The following is a 13,563-nucleotide window of genomic DNA, read 5'->3' on the forward strand; positions in this document are numbered from 1 at the left end:
AAAAAGAAAAGGGTGAGAAAGGATTTCCTTCTGTCTTATGTTGGTTTTGTTTGTTTTTAAATGGCAGATGCTTTCTTTACCTGTCGAAAGAATGTGCTTCTGGCGAAGAGCACGTCCACCCAGATAGAAGGCGTCTTTGCTGCGACCAGAGGAAGGTTGGTCCCAGAAGAGCAAGAAGCCCTTCTGCAGCAGTGGCTGGAAGAAGGAGCAGGGAATTTGCCAGCCGATGAGAGTGCTCCAGCTGTGGGGAAAGTATCAGTTACACTCACTAGTGACTGGTTAGAAGGTTCAGAGCTATTGATGACTAGCCTCAGTGACCTGAATTTGGCTCCAGAAGTCACCCAGTGTGCTGGTCAGCAGCTCACAGAGCTACACACCTTGGCTTCTTCAGAACCACAAGATGATGCAGTGACTGAACTGGCAAAATTACCAGCAGAGGAAACAGTGGCTGTAGCAGACAGTGCCCCTTGGGCAGCTGTGGCACCACAGACGGATCACCAGATAGCTGGCTGTGCCACAATTGATGTGAAGGTGCAGAATGAAGACCCAGCTGTGCTGGCCTGGAGTTTAGCGCTTGATGAAGAGACAGTGCCAACAGAGCCCCCAGCCTGGCCCATTCAGGATACAGTGCAATTTTGTCCTCTCCTGACAGAGGTACCCTACCATGGTCAGTAGTAACAGCTCTGAATCTAATGTTTGGGTTGGAATTCACATTTGTAGTGAATGTGGTCAGGTTCTTGTGTCTGGGCTTGCTGTCAGTAAGACATTGATTGTATCTGTCCATGCAGAATTGACAGGATCTACTAGTGAAAACTGTAAAGTGAGTTTTTGCTGAGGAAAGGCTGGTCACTGTAGTAGTCTCTGTGCTATTAGACCATCTGGTCTGAACATCAATGTATGTTCATTTCCCAGGAACTGTTCCCAAGTGCCAGCTTTATAATGTAAAAAGCACCCAAAAGCTGGTCGGGTGTTTCAGTATGCTTGACTGTGGTCTTCTGTGGTGTCATCCCCATTGACAGCTATCCAAAGGCATCCAAAAAGAGCACCTGATAACCAGATTGGGTGAGGGTTTGCTCAGAGGCTAGAACACCCTAGCTCACAGAATAAGAATGGCTATTTTCTGGGTCCCTGGGGAGCAAAACTATCGGCAGGGTATCCAGCATGGCTGTAACTTGGCTTTTTGTCTCTTGCATGTAGATATTTTATGGAGAGACTGGGAGGATCTTTCTGTCCAGCCCCATGTGCTGGAACAGGTCTCAAAAAACACTCCTCTCTTTGAATTTCGAGTCATGTCTTACAACATCCTTGCCCAGGACCTGGTGGAGCAGGGCCTTGATCTCTATCTACACTGTCATCCAGACATCCTGAACTGGAACTACCGCCTTCCAAACCTTTTGCAGGAGATCCAGCACTGGGATCCTGATGTGAGTATGACTTGGCCCTTCTCACATCAGTGCCACCAGAGTTTGAATTCCTTGTTTGATCTAACACTGAAAAAAAAAAAAAAAAAAAAAAGTAAGTGAGAAATCCCTATGATATGCTGCCTGCTTGGTAACTGAACACTGATTCCTCTGAGTGTGTTAGAGGCATTGTGCTTATGTTTTTTTGGTGTCTATCTTGCTTTGATTGTGTTACTGTAGAAAATAGTCATACTTTGATAGCAGGGCTTAACTTCTTTAAACAGCAGAAGCAGAGAAAGAAGAGATAAGGAAAGGACCAGGTTTATAAGGCAGCACAGGAGGGGAAGCCTGCACAGAAGAGGACTTCATGATTTCTCTGTTACTTGAGTCCTCTTTGTGTAATGAAGGATCTTCTGCCTTGTCACCGAAAAACTGAATAATAAGCTAATGTGACCCAGAAAGTTATTGCTCTCTATCTGGAAAGTACAGGACAGAGTTGCAATGATGACCTTTCTGGTTGCAGGGTTGGTATGTGAGTGCACTTTCTGCTTTCTTCCTTCCCCAAAACAAGGTAACTAGCAAATGCTGGTGGAGCAAGTGAGGTCTCTACCTTCCTTCCAGGTTTTGTGTCTGCAGGAGGTGCAAGAGAACCACTACCAGGAGCAGCTGGAACCAGCATTCAAGGAGATGGGTATGTCCTGCTTTTGTGTGTCTGTACCTCCAGCTCACGGGACTGGCCTAGCAGTGCTTCCCGCTTAATGCCTTCACAGCACTTGCTGTGGAGAGAGCTCTTCCTGTTTGTCGGGTGGGTGCTGGCTCTACTTCTGAACTGTCTCCCTAGACCCATACTCTTTCTTTTGTAACTGATCTTTCTCAGAGTTGACAGATCAGAGTAGCAAAATTAAGAGGGTCCTAGAAGGACAAGGAGAGAGAAAATACCCTCAGTGATAAGTGATAAACTGTGATTATTGGAACAGAATAGGGTATAGTGCTGTACCCAGATGTAGTAGGAACCTCTTCTGCTACACAGACTTGCTGAACTCCTCAGCTGATGTGGGGATCCTGAGGTAGTGACTGGATAAACCTTTAAATAGGTGATGGTTTCTTTTCAGGCTTTGCATGCTCCTACAAACGGAGAACCGGGACGAAGACAGATGGCTGTGCAGTGTGCTATAAGCACAGCAGGTTCCAGCTGATCAACCACAGCCCCATAGAATACTTCCGTCCTGGCCTGGAGGTCCTCAATCGGGATAATGTGGGCTTGGTGCTGCTGCTACAGCCTCTACTCCCAGAGGGCCTGGATCTGAAGGCAGTCAGTCCTTTGTGCGTGGCCAACACTCATGTGTTGTTCAATCCCCGGCGGGGAGATATCAAACTGGCCCAGATGGCCTTGCTTCTAGCAGAGATCGACAAGATTGCTAAAACTACTGAAGGCAGCTACTATCCTGTCATCTTATGTGGAGACCTGAATTCTGTACCTGATTCTCCACTCTACAAATTCATCCGGAATGGTGAACTTTCCTACCATGGGATGCCAGCCTGGAAGGTAGGTGCCAGCCAGAACTGCGATGGGGTAGCTCTTTATTGCATGCTGCTAGAGAAATGCATGGCTGCGTTCTTTATCTCATGAGGAAATAGTTTGAATATTGAATTCAGTTATACAGCAGTCTTCTCCAATGCCTCCACCACTGTTGGGGAAAGAAGTGGACAAATGTGTGCATATTGTTTCCACAACTGCTCTTTTGGTTTCTTTTGAGGCAGACCAGTGATAATAGACCACTTAATTTCAGGTCCTGGCTCTCCTTTTGCTATGGGATTTTAGTGCTGGCAGAGATGCTCACCAAGCCTCTTTCAATTATTATCAGCAGTCCTGGCTAACTGAGGAGGTCCCAGTCGACTGGGAAGTTGGCAAATATGACACCTGGAAAGCAGATCTGGGGAATTACAGGCCAGTCTGTCTGACCTTTGTGCCGGGGAAGGTCGTGGAGCAGATCATCCTGAGTGCCATCACACAGCACATGCAGGACGACCAGATGATCAGGCCCAGTCAGCATGGATTTATGAAAAGCAGGTCCTGCTTGACTAAACCTGATCTTCTATGACAAGGTGGCCTGCTTAGTGGATGAGATAAAGTCTGTAGGTGTTGTGTACCTAGACATTAGTAAAGCCTTTGACACTGTTTCACACAGCATTCTCCTGGAGAAGCTGGCAACTCATCGCCTGGATGGGTGTACTCTTGGCTGGGTAAAGAACTGGCTGGTCGGCCGCCCCCAAAGAGTTGTGGTGAATGGAACCAAATCCAGTTGGTGGCTGGTCACGAGTGATGTTCCCCAGGGCTCAGTATTTGTGCCAGTTCTGTTTAATCTCTTTATCAACAATCTGGATGAGGGGATCGAGTGCACCCTTAGTAAGTTTGCAATGACGCCAAGTTGGGTGGGAGTGTTGATCTGCTGGAGGGTAGGAAGGTCATACAGAGGGATCTGGACCGGCTGGACCATTGGACTGAGGCCAATTGTATGCGGTTCAACAAGGCCAAGTTCCAGGTCCTGCACTTGGGTCACAACAACCCCAGGCAGCGCTACAGGCTTGGGGAAGAGTGGCTGGAAAGCTGTCTGTCAGAAAAGGACCTGGAGGTGTTGGTCGATGGCAGCTGAATATGAGCCAGCAGTGAGCCCAGGTGGCCAAAAAGGCCAACAGCATCCTGGCTTGTGTCAGACATAGTGTGGCCAGCAAGACTAGGGTAGGGATCGTCCCCCTGTACTGGTGAGGCACTGGTGAGGCCACATCTCAAATACTGTGTTCAGTTTTGAGCCCCTCACTACAAGAAAGACATTGAAGTACTGGAGAGAGTGCACAAAGCTGGTGAGGGGCCTGGAGCACAAGTCTGATGAGGAGCAGCTGAGGAAACTGGGGCTGTTTAGCCTGGAGAAAAGGAGGCTGAGGGGATACCTTATTGCTCTCTACAACTACCTGAAAGGAGGCTGTAGCATGGAGAGTATTGGTCTCTTCTCCCAAGTAGCAAGTGATAGGACGAGAGGAGATGGCCTCAAGTTGCACCAGGGGAGGTTCAGATTGGATATTAGGAAAAATTTATTCACAGAAAGGGTTGTCAGGCATTGGAATGCGCTGCCCAGGGAAGTGGTTGAATCACCATGCCTGGAGGTGTTTGAAAGATGTGTAGATGAGATTCTTAGGGACGTGGTTTAGTGCAGGGGTGTCAAACGGCCAAATGTAATTCTAGGCTTAGGTTTACTGGCACTGGTTTAATGCCAGTGTTAGGATAGTGGTTGGACTTGATGATCTTGAGGATCTCTTCCAACCAAAATTATTCTATGATTCTAAATACATAATTGGCTTTCAAGCTAAATCATCAGTTCAGTAATAGATGCCTGCAAAGAATCTTGGTCAGGTAACTTTTAGCTAATTGTGTCTGTCCCCCACAGCTGAAGGTTTATTATGTCAGCACCACACTCTGAATAGCTGAATTCATGCCTTTCTATGTGGGCATTCTTGGCAAGTGTATATGTGTCCGTTGTATATGGCTTGCAAAAGTTCTGCTCTGTGTTGCTGATGTTTCCTCTCCTGTTTCTGGCCTATTTGCAGGTGTCTGGTCAGGAAGACTTTTCCCAACAGTTGTATTCACGGAAACTGCTGTCCCCACTGTTGCCAAGCTCACTGAGTATAACAGACAACTGCCAATATGTCACCCTGTGCCAGCCAAAGAAACTAGGTGAGCTCTGGTGTGCACTGACAACATGAATTTGCTGAGAATGGACAGTTTGTGGGCCTTGCTGTCTCTCTGAGTAGCTTGAGCATGTGTTGCATGATGCACTCAGCAAAGATTCCCTTCTATTTCCTTGGTATATGAATTAAATTTATTTTTTGGAGTCTATTGCTGTAGCCCAGTTTCTGCCATTTTCTTTCTCTAGTCAGGAGCTGAGTGTTCACCTACCAGTAACCACTGCCCTATGTATCTCTTTCATATTCCCAGACTTAGCTTTTGTGCAGTTGTAAACCTTTTTCGGTAGCCACAGCTTTCAGCTGCAGGTGTTTGTGGGAGCGGTTTTGGGCAGTATTTGCACACCACTATTGAAAAAGTTGTTCCTAAGAGCACAGTTACAATCATGGCTGTTCTCTACTGTTCTTAGAGTGGATTAAAAAAATTAAGCAGTCCACATTAAATAGCTTTTGCTGGAATCTTGAATGTAGAACTTGTATTCAACCTGATCTCCAGATTTTTTTTTTCTTTTTTGGCAGACATTTCCTTGAATTACACACTAACTGATCTGCTTAAAAGTCCCTTGAACTTGTGGTGTCTCAGAGGCAACATTCTTAATTTGTTTCATCAAGGTGCTGACCATGACTGTTGCAGTAGCTAAAGGGGTAGCAGTAACTGTGTTCTGTTCTGCTACATTTACAGGTGTGTTCTGTTCTCCATTTAGGTTATTAAGTGATTCCAATTCTCATGGTATCAGGCTACTTGGGCACAAAAACCTTTCTCAAACTGAAGAGGTCTGAAGATCTAAAGAGTATGCAGATGTTCCCTACAAATGTGACTTTGCTGCAGTTATTTTCTTCTTTTAACTTCTATTTTTCTCTGCAGGCAGACGTAAATACAGCCGGGACTTCCTGCTCCAGTTTCATTTTTGCGATGTTGCCTGTGAACGACCACCACACCTGGTCCTCTTGGAAGGTGTGACAGATGCTAAACCAGGTATTAATGGGAGATTTTTCAGCTTGTGACTCTCCTAGCTGGATTTGGTGAAAATGCGAGGTGGAGGTAATACCTGGTGAGAAAAGGGGAAGTCAGAAGGGTGTCTTCTGTGGCCATGTGATTACTGATGGATTCCATGAGAGCTCAGAGGAGTACAGTCTTATCGCCCTCATACACACTGACGATGTTTCTTGAGATGCACTGTGATGCAATTCAGTCTCTTTTGAAGTCTTATAAAGTTTTTTTTGGAGTTTCTTATGAAGTGAAATATATATATGTGTACTTTTTTTTTTTTCTCCTTCAAGATTTTTGGTGAGGGAGGACAAACCTGAAGACTGTAATGTCACAATGGCCGCAACATAAATCTCTCTGGATGCTGGTACCCAGTAGACACTGCCTCACCTCTGGGCCCTGTGGCATGGCTGGGTCTGCTCTCTCCATTTATGTTCTGCCTTTCTAGACACCCTTTGAGTAAGCTCTAGGCTGAGGCAAATGAACTTGATTTGAGAGCAAAGGTTGAAGTATCCTGAGCTTTGATCATAAATGCCTTAAGGGCATGTTCTTACCAGGACAGAATATGACTTCTCAGGTGTTTGCTCTGATCTGCTCTTAGAATGTTCCTATTAGTCTTAGAGCTGGAGTTTCCTTTGAATATTTTTCTTTAAGGTACCTGTGACTGGAAGCTATCTGCTCTTCTTGGGCAAAAAGATGCGTTTGGTCTCAAGAGAAGTTTCTCAGACTTGGGATGAGCAGCCTCTTCCAGGATCTGTGTAAGTCTGGCTGGAATCTCTTTGCTCCTTTGCAGACCGCCCTGCACACTGGCCCAAGCCTGCTGCCGTCGTGAAAGACCCTGATCCCCAGCCATTCGTCCCAAGGTAATTTGCTGCATCTTCAATGGCCCCACTCTTTGAGCCCAGTTTCATTTTCCTGAGCACTGAAAATCTGGCTGAAGTAAACACTGAAATAAATGAGAGGGTGGCGAAGAGTAAGGAGTGCTGTCTGAAAGAGCCAGACCTACCCAGGGTTGTCCCAGCAGCTGGGCGCTGCTCTGTCAGCGTTGTAAGGTTGACAATGAAGGACATAGACAGGAAGACAGGACTGGGTATTGGAGGCAAAGGAAGTTCATAGTCTTTGGTGTAAGTGGAGTGAATAATTCTGAAAGACTGTTCTTTATGTGTTCACAAAATAGAAATAGTTTGGTCAGTTGCATCAGCAAGGGAACACCCAACTTCAACTGTGAGTGCAGTGCTGAACACTGCATTGTTCTCTTTCCTTCCTTGCTAAACGGTGGCTGTTCATGTGCAGGTCTTCAGGCATTATCCAGCATGGCCTCAACCTGACCTCCGTCTACAGCCACTTCCTGCCACAGAGAGGACGCCCAGAGGTCACAACGATGCCCATGGGCCTTGGAGCCACTGTCGATTATATCTTCTACTCAGCAGAGCCTGTGGAGAATAGGAACAGAGGGGGTGAGTGTGGCAGTGCAGGGCTTATCCCTGTGATGTTGGGAGAGGGCTGTGAGGCATGTCAGCATGCAGCTCAGTGTTGGGCAGTGCGTTTCGTTAAGGTGGGGTGGATCTACAGAGTGCGACTTTGGCTGAAATGATGCACAAAGTGGAAGCAACATTTGCTCAGGTATCATGAGAAGACGCTTAATCTTTGCTGTAGAAAAACTGAAGCTGCTCAGCTTAGGTTCATGTAGACTTTTGAGGAAGCTAGAACAGGATGGATGCTGTTCTTTTGTATGAGTCTCTTACCTGTGCTCTTGGTAACAGGCAGTGTTGGGTCCAAAGTTCAAGGCTTGGACTTCTGGTCTGACTGAGACCACACACGGGCCTTAGAAGGTGGTGAATCTCGTTATAGTGGCACCACCTCTTTGCTACCTGAAACATTGATGAAAGACCTGTAAATGCATCCAGAAACTGTCTCTGACCTGGTTCGGATAGTGTCAGAATCAATTTTTGGGAGGAGATTAGGAATGAAGAGATGAATTCCTCCTCCTCAGAGAATCTGAAGCTATTGCTGGGACTTAGTACCATGAATGGAACTTCCAATTTAAGCAACTGCCTGGTCAATTTAGTGTATACTCAATTCCTGTGCCTGCAAGTATACGAAAACATTGAACAGCAGTATTATAGGATGCTCACTGCTTTCACATCTAGGCTCAAAGGTGCATGCAGTGTTTGTGCAGGCAGTCTTCATTCATCAGGGAAAGAACAGGAAAGCATTGACAAGTATCCTCCTGTGACTGTAAAGAGTTAATATACAGCACCAGTCTCTGGCTGATACTTCCATTTTCTTTGTCAGGTCGTAGGCTGTACCAGGATGGAGCCCTGAAGCTGCTTGGCCGCCTTTCCCTTCTATCTGAAGATGTTCTCTTGATGGCAAATGGCTTACCAAATCCTTTTTGTTCATCTGATCATCTCTGCCTGCTGGCTAGCTTTGGCTTGGAGATCTCCAGCCTCACAGAGGGTTAGTGTTGGTTCCCTTTCCCTAAAGAAAAGCTGTTCTGAATACAGCAGATGAGGCTCTGGATTGTACCACCTGCTTGCAAGAAAACTCTTTTCCTTGCCATGCCCTAAAAGTCCCTTTCTCCCCTCACACCCTCGCAAAAAGCAGGGATGTTGGACAGTTGGAGTGCTTTTTGCATTGATATTTTGTGGGTCTCTGCAAAGCTGAGCTGTGTTCCCAGTGGGCTTCCAGTTGTATTCAGGCATTACCATCTCTAAAAGGGATCCTTGTTCCACTGCTTTGTTCAGCAGATGTTTTAGTGCTGCAGGAACCAGCATAAATCCCATGTTTGTCTGTCCCTATATGAGATCTTCAAGGAACTGGGGAAGAGGGGACAACACTGCCTATTTCTGACTAGTTAATTGCCACCAAGAAGCAGTGGATGTGTACGCCAGTATTCTCTCACACCAGAACAATGGTTGGTTTAATTTCTCGGTGATAGTTTATGTATGAAGTATAGTCCTTTTAGGACTAGTTGTGTTGCCTTTGAGAGTATTGGCTCTGCTGTTTGGAAATGGCTTTTACTTAATAATGTGTAAGGGCTGCCTTGCTGCAGAAGGGTTTGTGTAGTTGAGCAGTTTCTACAAGAAGCTGCCTGCTGTGACTAGTGGACCAGGGAAGGGGATTGTCAGGAGTGGAGCCAGGGGTTCTGCAGAGCCACCCGCAGGAGCTCTAGAACTGCAGCAAAAGCTTAGAGGCCTTGGGGAAGGCACTCTTCCTTTTTAACAGTCTCAGAACAGTACCTAGTTTGGCACTTGTAGGAAAAATACTTAAAATCCTCCCAGTGAATATCAGGTGGAAAAACTTGTCCTGTAAGGCATGACAACCCCAGGAGCGTATAGGTCTGGGAGGTCCCAAAAGAGAGATGAAAATGGAAGGCATGTGAGAGGCAGCAGAGCCATCAGATGGAAGAACTGATGCTTGTCACTTGCCCTGTTATTTCTCCCCTCCCTGTTGCATTCAGCCTAGCAGGGGTCAGATAGCCAACCTGTAGCATCTTCCTGTGCCAGACTGAAGTTGGTACTACTGCCTTCTGGAGCCAGCCCTGTTTTTGTAGGTAGAACTTGTAGTACTGACTCCTGTGTCTGGGCAGGTGTTGGGATGGAGAGGACGGCTGTGTAACATGGAGCCAGATTGTCAGTCTCTTCGATCCCAGTGTACCTTTGGTGTCCTGTCAATGTACTTTTGTCAGCAGTGGCTTGGCCAGTAGAAAAACAATAGAACTATGCTGGTTTCTAGGGCAGATTCCGCAGTTCAGCCTGACATTTGGTGCTCAGTTTTTCCCTGAGAGATGAGAGCAATATTGGTGGAAATATTATCAATCTTCTATTTACAAATGAGGCAGAGAAATCTGGTCCCACTTCAGGTTTTTGTGGGAAGGTACAAGGAGACTTGAAATATTGTTCTCTCTTCCTGGGTTATATTGGGGGACTTTCATGTTTTAAATGTTACTTTCCGTATTGAAAAATAAATTTTTTCTAATATAAGAAAAAATCCCACAAAGTAACTGCAACACCTTGTGCTCTTAGCAGCTGAATGCTCAGAGGGCTTGCTCAACGAGGCTTTGCTGGCTGGGATGTGAAAGAGGAGAGGACAATTGAGCTACACGTGGTAGTAGTAATGAGGTCTCAAGAGAGGGAAGAAGTGGGCCTAGCTGTTGTCTTCCAGCACATCCCCAAATCCTAGAGGTGGTTTATTTGGCATCGGGCTTGTCTTGCAAAATGGTTTGCATTCAGGAGTCCTTCCCCTCCTCCCAAAGAAAGCAAGTACTGCTGATCTTTTACAGCTCACTTCTGTAAACTCTACAGAAACAAGAGGGGTGTGTGTAGGTTGTGGTCTGTGCCCATATGATTGTGTCAGGACTGCATGTTTCCTTCTTGCCCCTGCCAGATGGTGTGGTATTTGCCTGGTGATGTGTGGATGGCTTTTGCTACCCCAGTTGGGATAACATGCAGGAGTCTGTATAATGAATGGCAATCTGGGGGTGAATAAGTTTGAAGCTTTGTTTGCCTTTAGTTTCACAGGTAATGGTTCTGGCGTGACACTGGTGTTTGTACATGGGGAGCGATGCAGAGCTGTGTGTTTCTATGGCTCTGTTTGTGTGACAGTTGCAATAATTTCTCCAAGTACTCTTATTCTGATTTTGTAATTGGATGTATTTGTAAAGGCAGGGGAGGAAAGGGAAATCACTGAACTGAGAGCTTTATTTTCTGCCAGGCTTGAAAAGAGGTTGCCAAAAAGCAGCCTGGTTGCAAATAACATCCTCCAGCTGGTAACGTTGTAATAGGAAACTTGGAAGACACTAAGGGTTTAAAAACAACCACCCGAAAGCAAAACAAAAAGCACTGTGACCCATAGTGTTGGCACCTACAACTTGGGCAGTTTGCTTTGGTTGTAATTGCTGGCTGGCTCTGGTGGGCAGTTGATGGGGGTGTGCATGTTTGTGTGAACACAGCCCTCCTGCCTCACCCGTTGCGTCAAGCTAATGCTTCCTCTTTCAATACACGAAATAATATGGAATGAACTTGGAATGGTTAGGTTGTTGAACACTGGAGATGGAGTCATGTGCTGAGAAACCCCAGGACAATGCCTGCAAGTCCTCCTGTTCTTCCTTCTGAAGGTCAGAAAGCTCCCAGAGGGACCTGCAGCTCCCAAGGTCCCGGCTCACACATGCTTCCTTGGGTGTTCATAGGTGAAACTGTTGTGTTGCTAGTGTCTGCATACAGACACACAGAGACAGAGTTGAGGAGTCAATTGCTGTGGTGGTTTTGATGAATGTTCCTGAAATTCTGGCATAGACCACTACAGAGCTGACCTATTTCAGGAAAGAAAAACACCCCCTGTGTTCTAGAGCAATTTGGAGTTAACACCAAATGGATCTGGAGACCTATGAATGCCTCTGGCTGTGGGGGACTATAGGAGAAGTTTGGAGGTGGGACTGGGGGAAAGAGTCGCTACCACTAAAATAGCAACTGGTATATAGCTGTAGCAAGAAAAGAATGTGTTCTGTGATGCTTAGAGAATAGCTCACAGTGATATAAGAAGAGGCTGTGGTAATGAGCAACTTGTGGTGGGAAGCAGAACTAAGATTCCAGATGTAGCTCTTAACACTGTTTTCTGACCTAAATGCATGACTAGTTGTCATTAGCACAGCTTTCTGATGGACTACAGAGGGTTCTGTAAATGATTGTGAAAGTGGAACAGGAATATCTGCTGTACTCAGAAAGGGAAGGTATCATGAGGGTAGGATCATCTACATCATTTCAGTAGTGATGTTGAGCTCAGGGAGACTGGTACTTAGAGGGAGGGATGCCAGAGACCACTGGCAATGTGTATACATACCCTGTGACCGGTGTCCTAAGCTGCGGGAGCATGCAGCTGTTGAGGCAAACACATATTTGACACAGTATCTTTGCTAGACAACAGCTTAGTTTGCACCACAGCTGCTAGTCAGTATTTAGTTATGCTATTTAGATAGAAGTTGGACTTCCTCACTTTCTCAGAGTTTTAAGTTCATCAGTTCAGGAGAATGCCCTTTATAATCAGTTTTCCCAATTACATGGGATGGGAGGAGTGGTAAACAAAATTGTTCTAGTTTTTTTTTTCTCAATAAACGAAACTTGGCTGCTGCTTGAGGTCTTTCTCCATGCCTTTTTCTTACGATGTATCTCTCCAACAGCTGTTTTCCCATGACTGCTATATCCAGTTATCTTTCTGAGCTACTGATGTTTGCTTTTTTCTGCAGCTGTATTTCTTCAGTTAAAAGCTATGGGTGGAGTTCTTTAGGGCTAAGTTTTATTGTAAACTCAATATTTAAATAGCATCAAGATGTAAGATAGTGGTTTCTCTCACTCCTTAAGAGTTAAGAGTGGGAGGGATGGGAGCTCTGAATCCAACACTTGGATGGGAATAATTCTTGTTATATAAAACAAAAAAACAAGTTTAAGATTTATCATTAAAGCCACCTGTATGCCACCTGTTTTGTGAAGCACAGGAGAACTCTGAAATATACTTGACCTTAAATCCTCTTCACTCAGGAGTCTCGTAGAGGTTCTAAGAACAGTTCAGCATCTCAGAGAGAATCTCTTTTAAGAAGTGATCAAGGTACATGCCCTGCTTCTAATGATATCTGAGAGTGGTGTTGGCAAACAGTCTGCAAAGCAGGGTGTCACTACAGTGCAGTTTCTTCTCCTGTTGCCACCACCACAGTAATGAACATTATTGGATGTACTGTTAGGAATTTGCAGAGTATCCATGGTTCACCCAAATGCAGATTAAGCCTTTTGTGGCTCATCTAAAGGAGCTCAGAAGCTTTAGTGGGACACCATCTCCTTTCTGTAGGCTTCCTGGTGTGCAAGGTAATTGGATTGCTGGCTGCAACCTGCTCCTTACCAGACCGCAGCTGCCTGGCCTTTAGCGTTTTCCACAGCACTGTCAGGCTGCATGATCACTACCACTGAATGGCGTTTCAAGGTATATAGAGAAAATGAGTTTCTGTAGAGAACACACCTGCTATAATGATAACCAACATGACTGATTTAACAGCTGCCATGCCTAAAGGTCCTTCCTTTTGTCAGCTATACGAGTTTGGCTTTTCCTGTCGAGACAGATTATCCTCCAACTTCCACTGAAAATGTCGTTCTAGTCTTGAAACTCTTTTTCCTTTTATTTTTAAATTTATTTATTTCAGACCTAGACTGCACATTCTTGTGCTCTAAGGGAATAGGAATGCTGTATAGTGGAGCTGGAAGTTTTTTCCTAACTTTGGTTAGACAAACACAGCAGCTTTCAAGGTACTGAGTTGGCAACTGGGAGAAGGACTGGACTAGACACTGGCATGTGCTACAACAAAAGATGCATTTGTTCCATCTAGTCTTTCCTTTTATACACACAAAAAACTTGACTTCAAGCTTTAGCAATGCTATTTAGTGTTTTAGT

At 45.5% G+C, this 13,563-nt stretch overlaps 1 protein-coding gene across 3 annotated transcripts in view; it reads left to right on the forward strand.

The window, feature by feature from the left end:
- ANGEL1 (angel homolog 1) overlaps positions 1-13,563 on the forward strand; it is a 32,673-nt gene that overhangs the window by 2,031 nt on the left and 17,079 nt on the right. For 2 of the 3 annotated variants that reach the window (XM_065635280.1, XM_065635278.1), the window contains exons 2-10: positions 68-667; positions 1,198-1,424; positions 2,022-2,091; positions 2,513-2,946; positions 5,004-5,130; positions 6,004-6,114; positions 6,920-6,989; positions 7,420-7,583; positions 8,422-8,586. In XM_065635280.1, the coding sequence (XP_065491352.1) occupies positions 301-667; positions 1,198-1,424; positions 2,022-2,091; positions 2,513-2,946; positions 5,004-5,130; positions 6,004-6,114; positions 6,920-6,989; positions 7,420-7,583; positions 8,422-8,586 (1,735 nt within the window). In that variant the 5' untranslated portion in view covers positions 68-300. Of the gene's footprint in view, positions 1-67; positions 668-1,197; positions 1,425-2,021; positions 2,092-2,512; positions 2,947-5,003; positions 5,131-6,003; positions 6,115-6,780; positions 6,887-6,919; positions 6,990-7,419; positions 7,584-8,421; positions 8,587-13,563 lie in introns of those variants that run through there. The other variant, XM_065635279.1, reaches the window with a different exon arrangement.

The sequence above is a fragment of the Caloenas nicobarica genome, chromosome 5 (genome assembly GCF_036013445.1).
Source record: "Caloenas nicobarica isolate bCalNic1 chromosome 5, bCalNic1.hap1, whole genome shotgun sequence".
NCBI classification, from domain to species: Eukaryota; Metazoa; Chordata; class Aves; order Columbiformes; family Columbidae; genus Caloenas; species Caloenas nicobarica.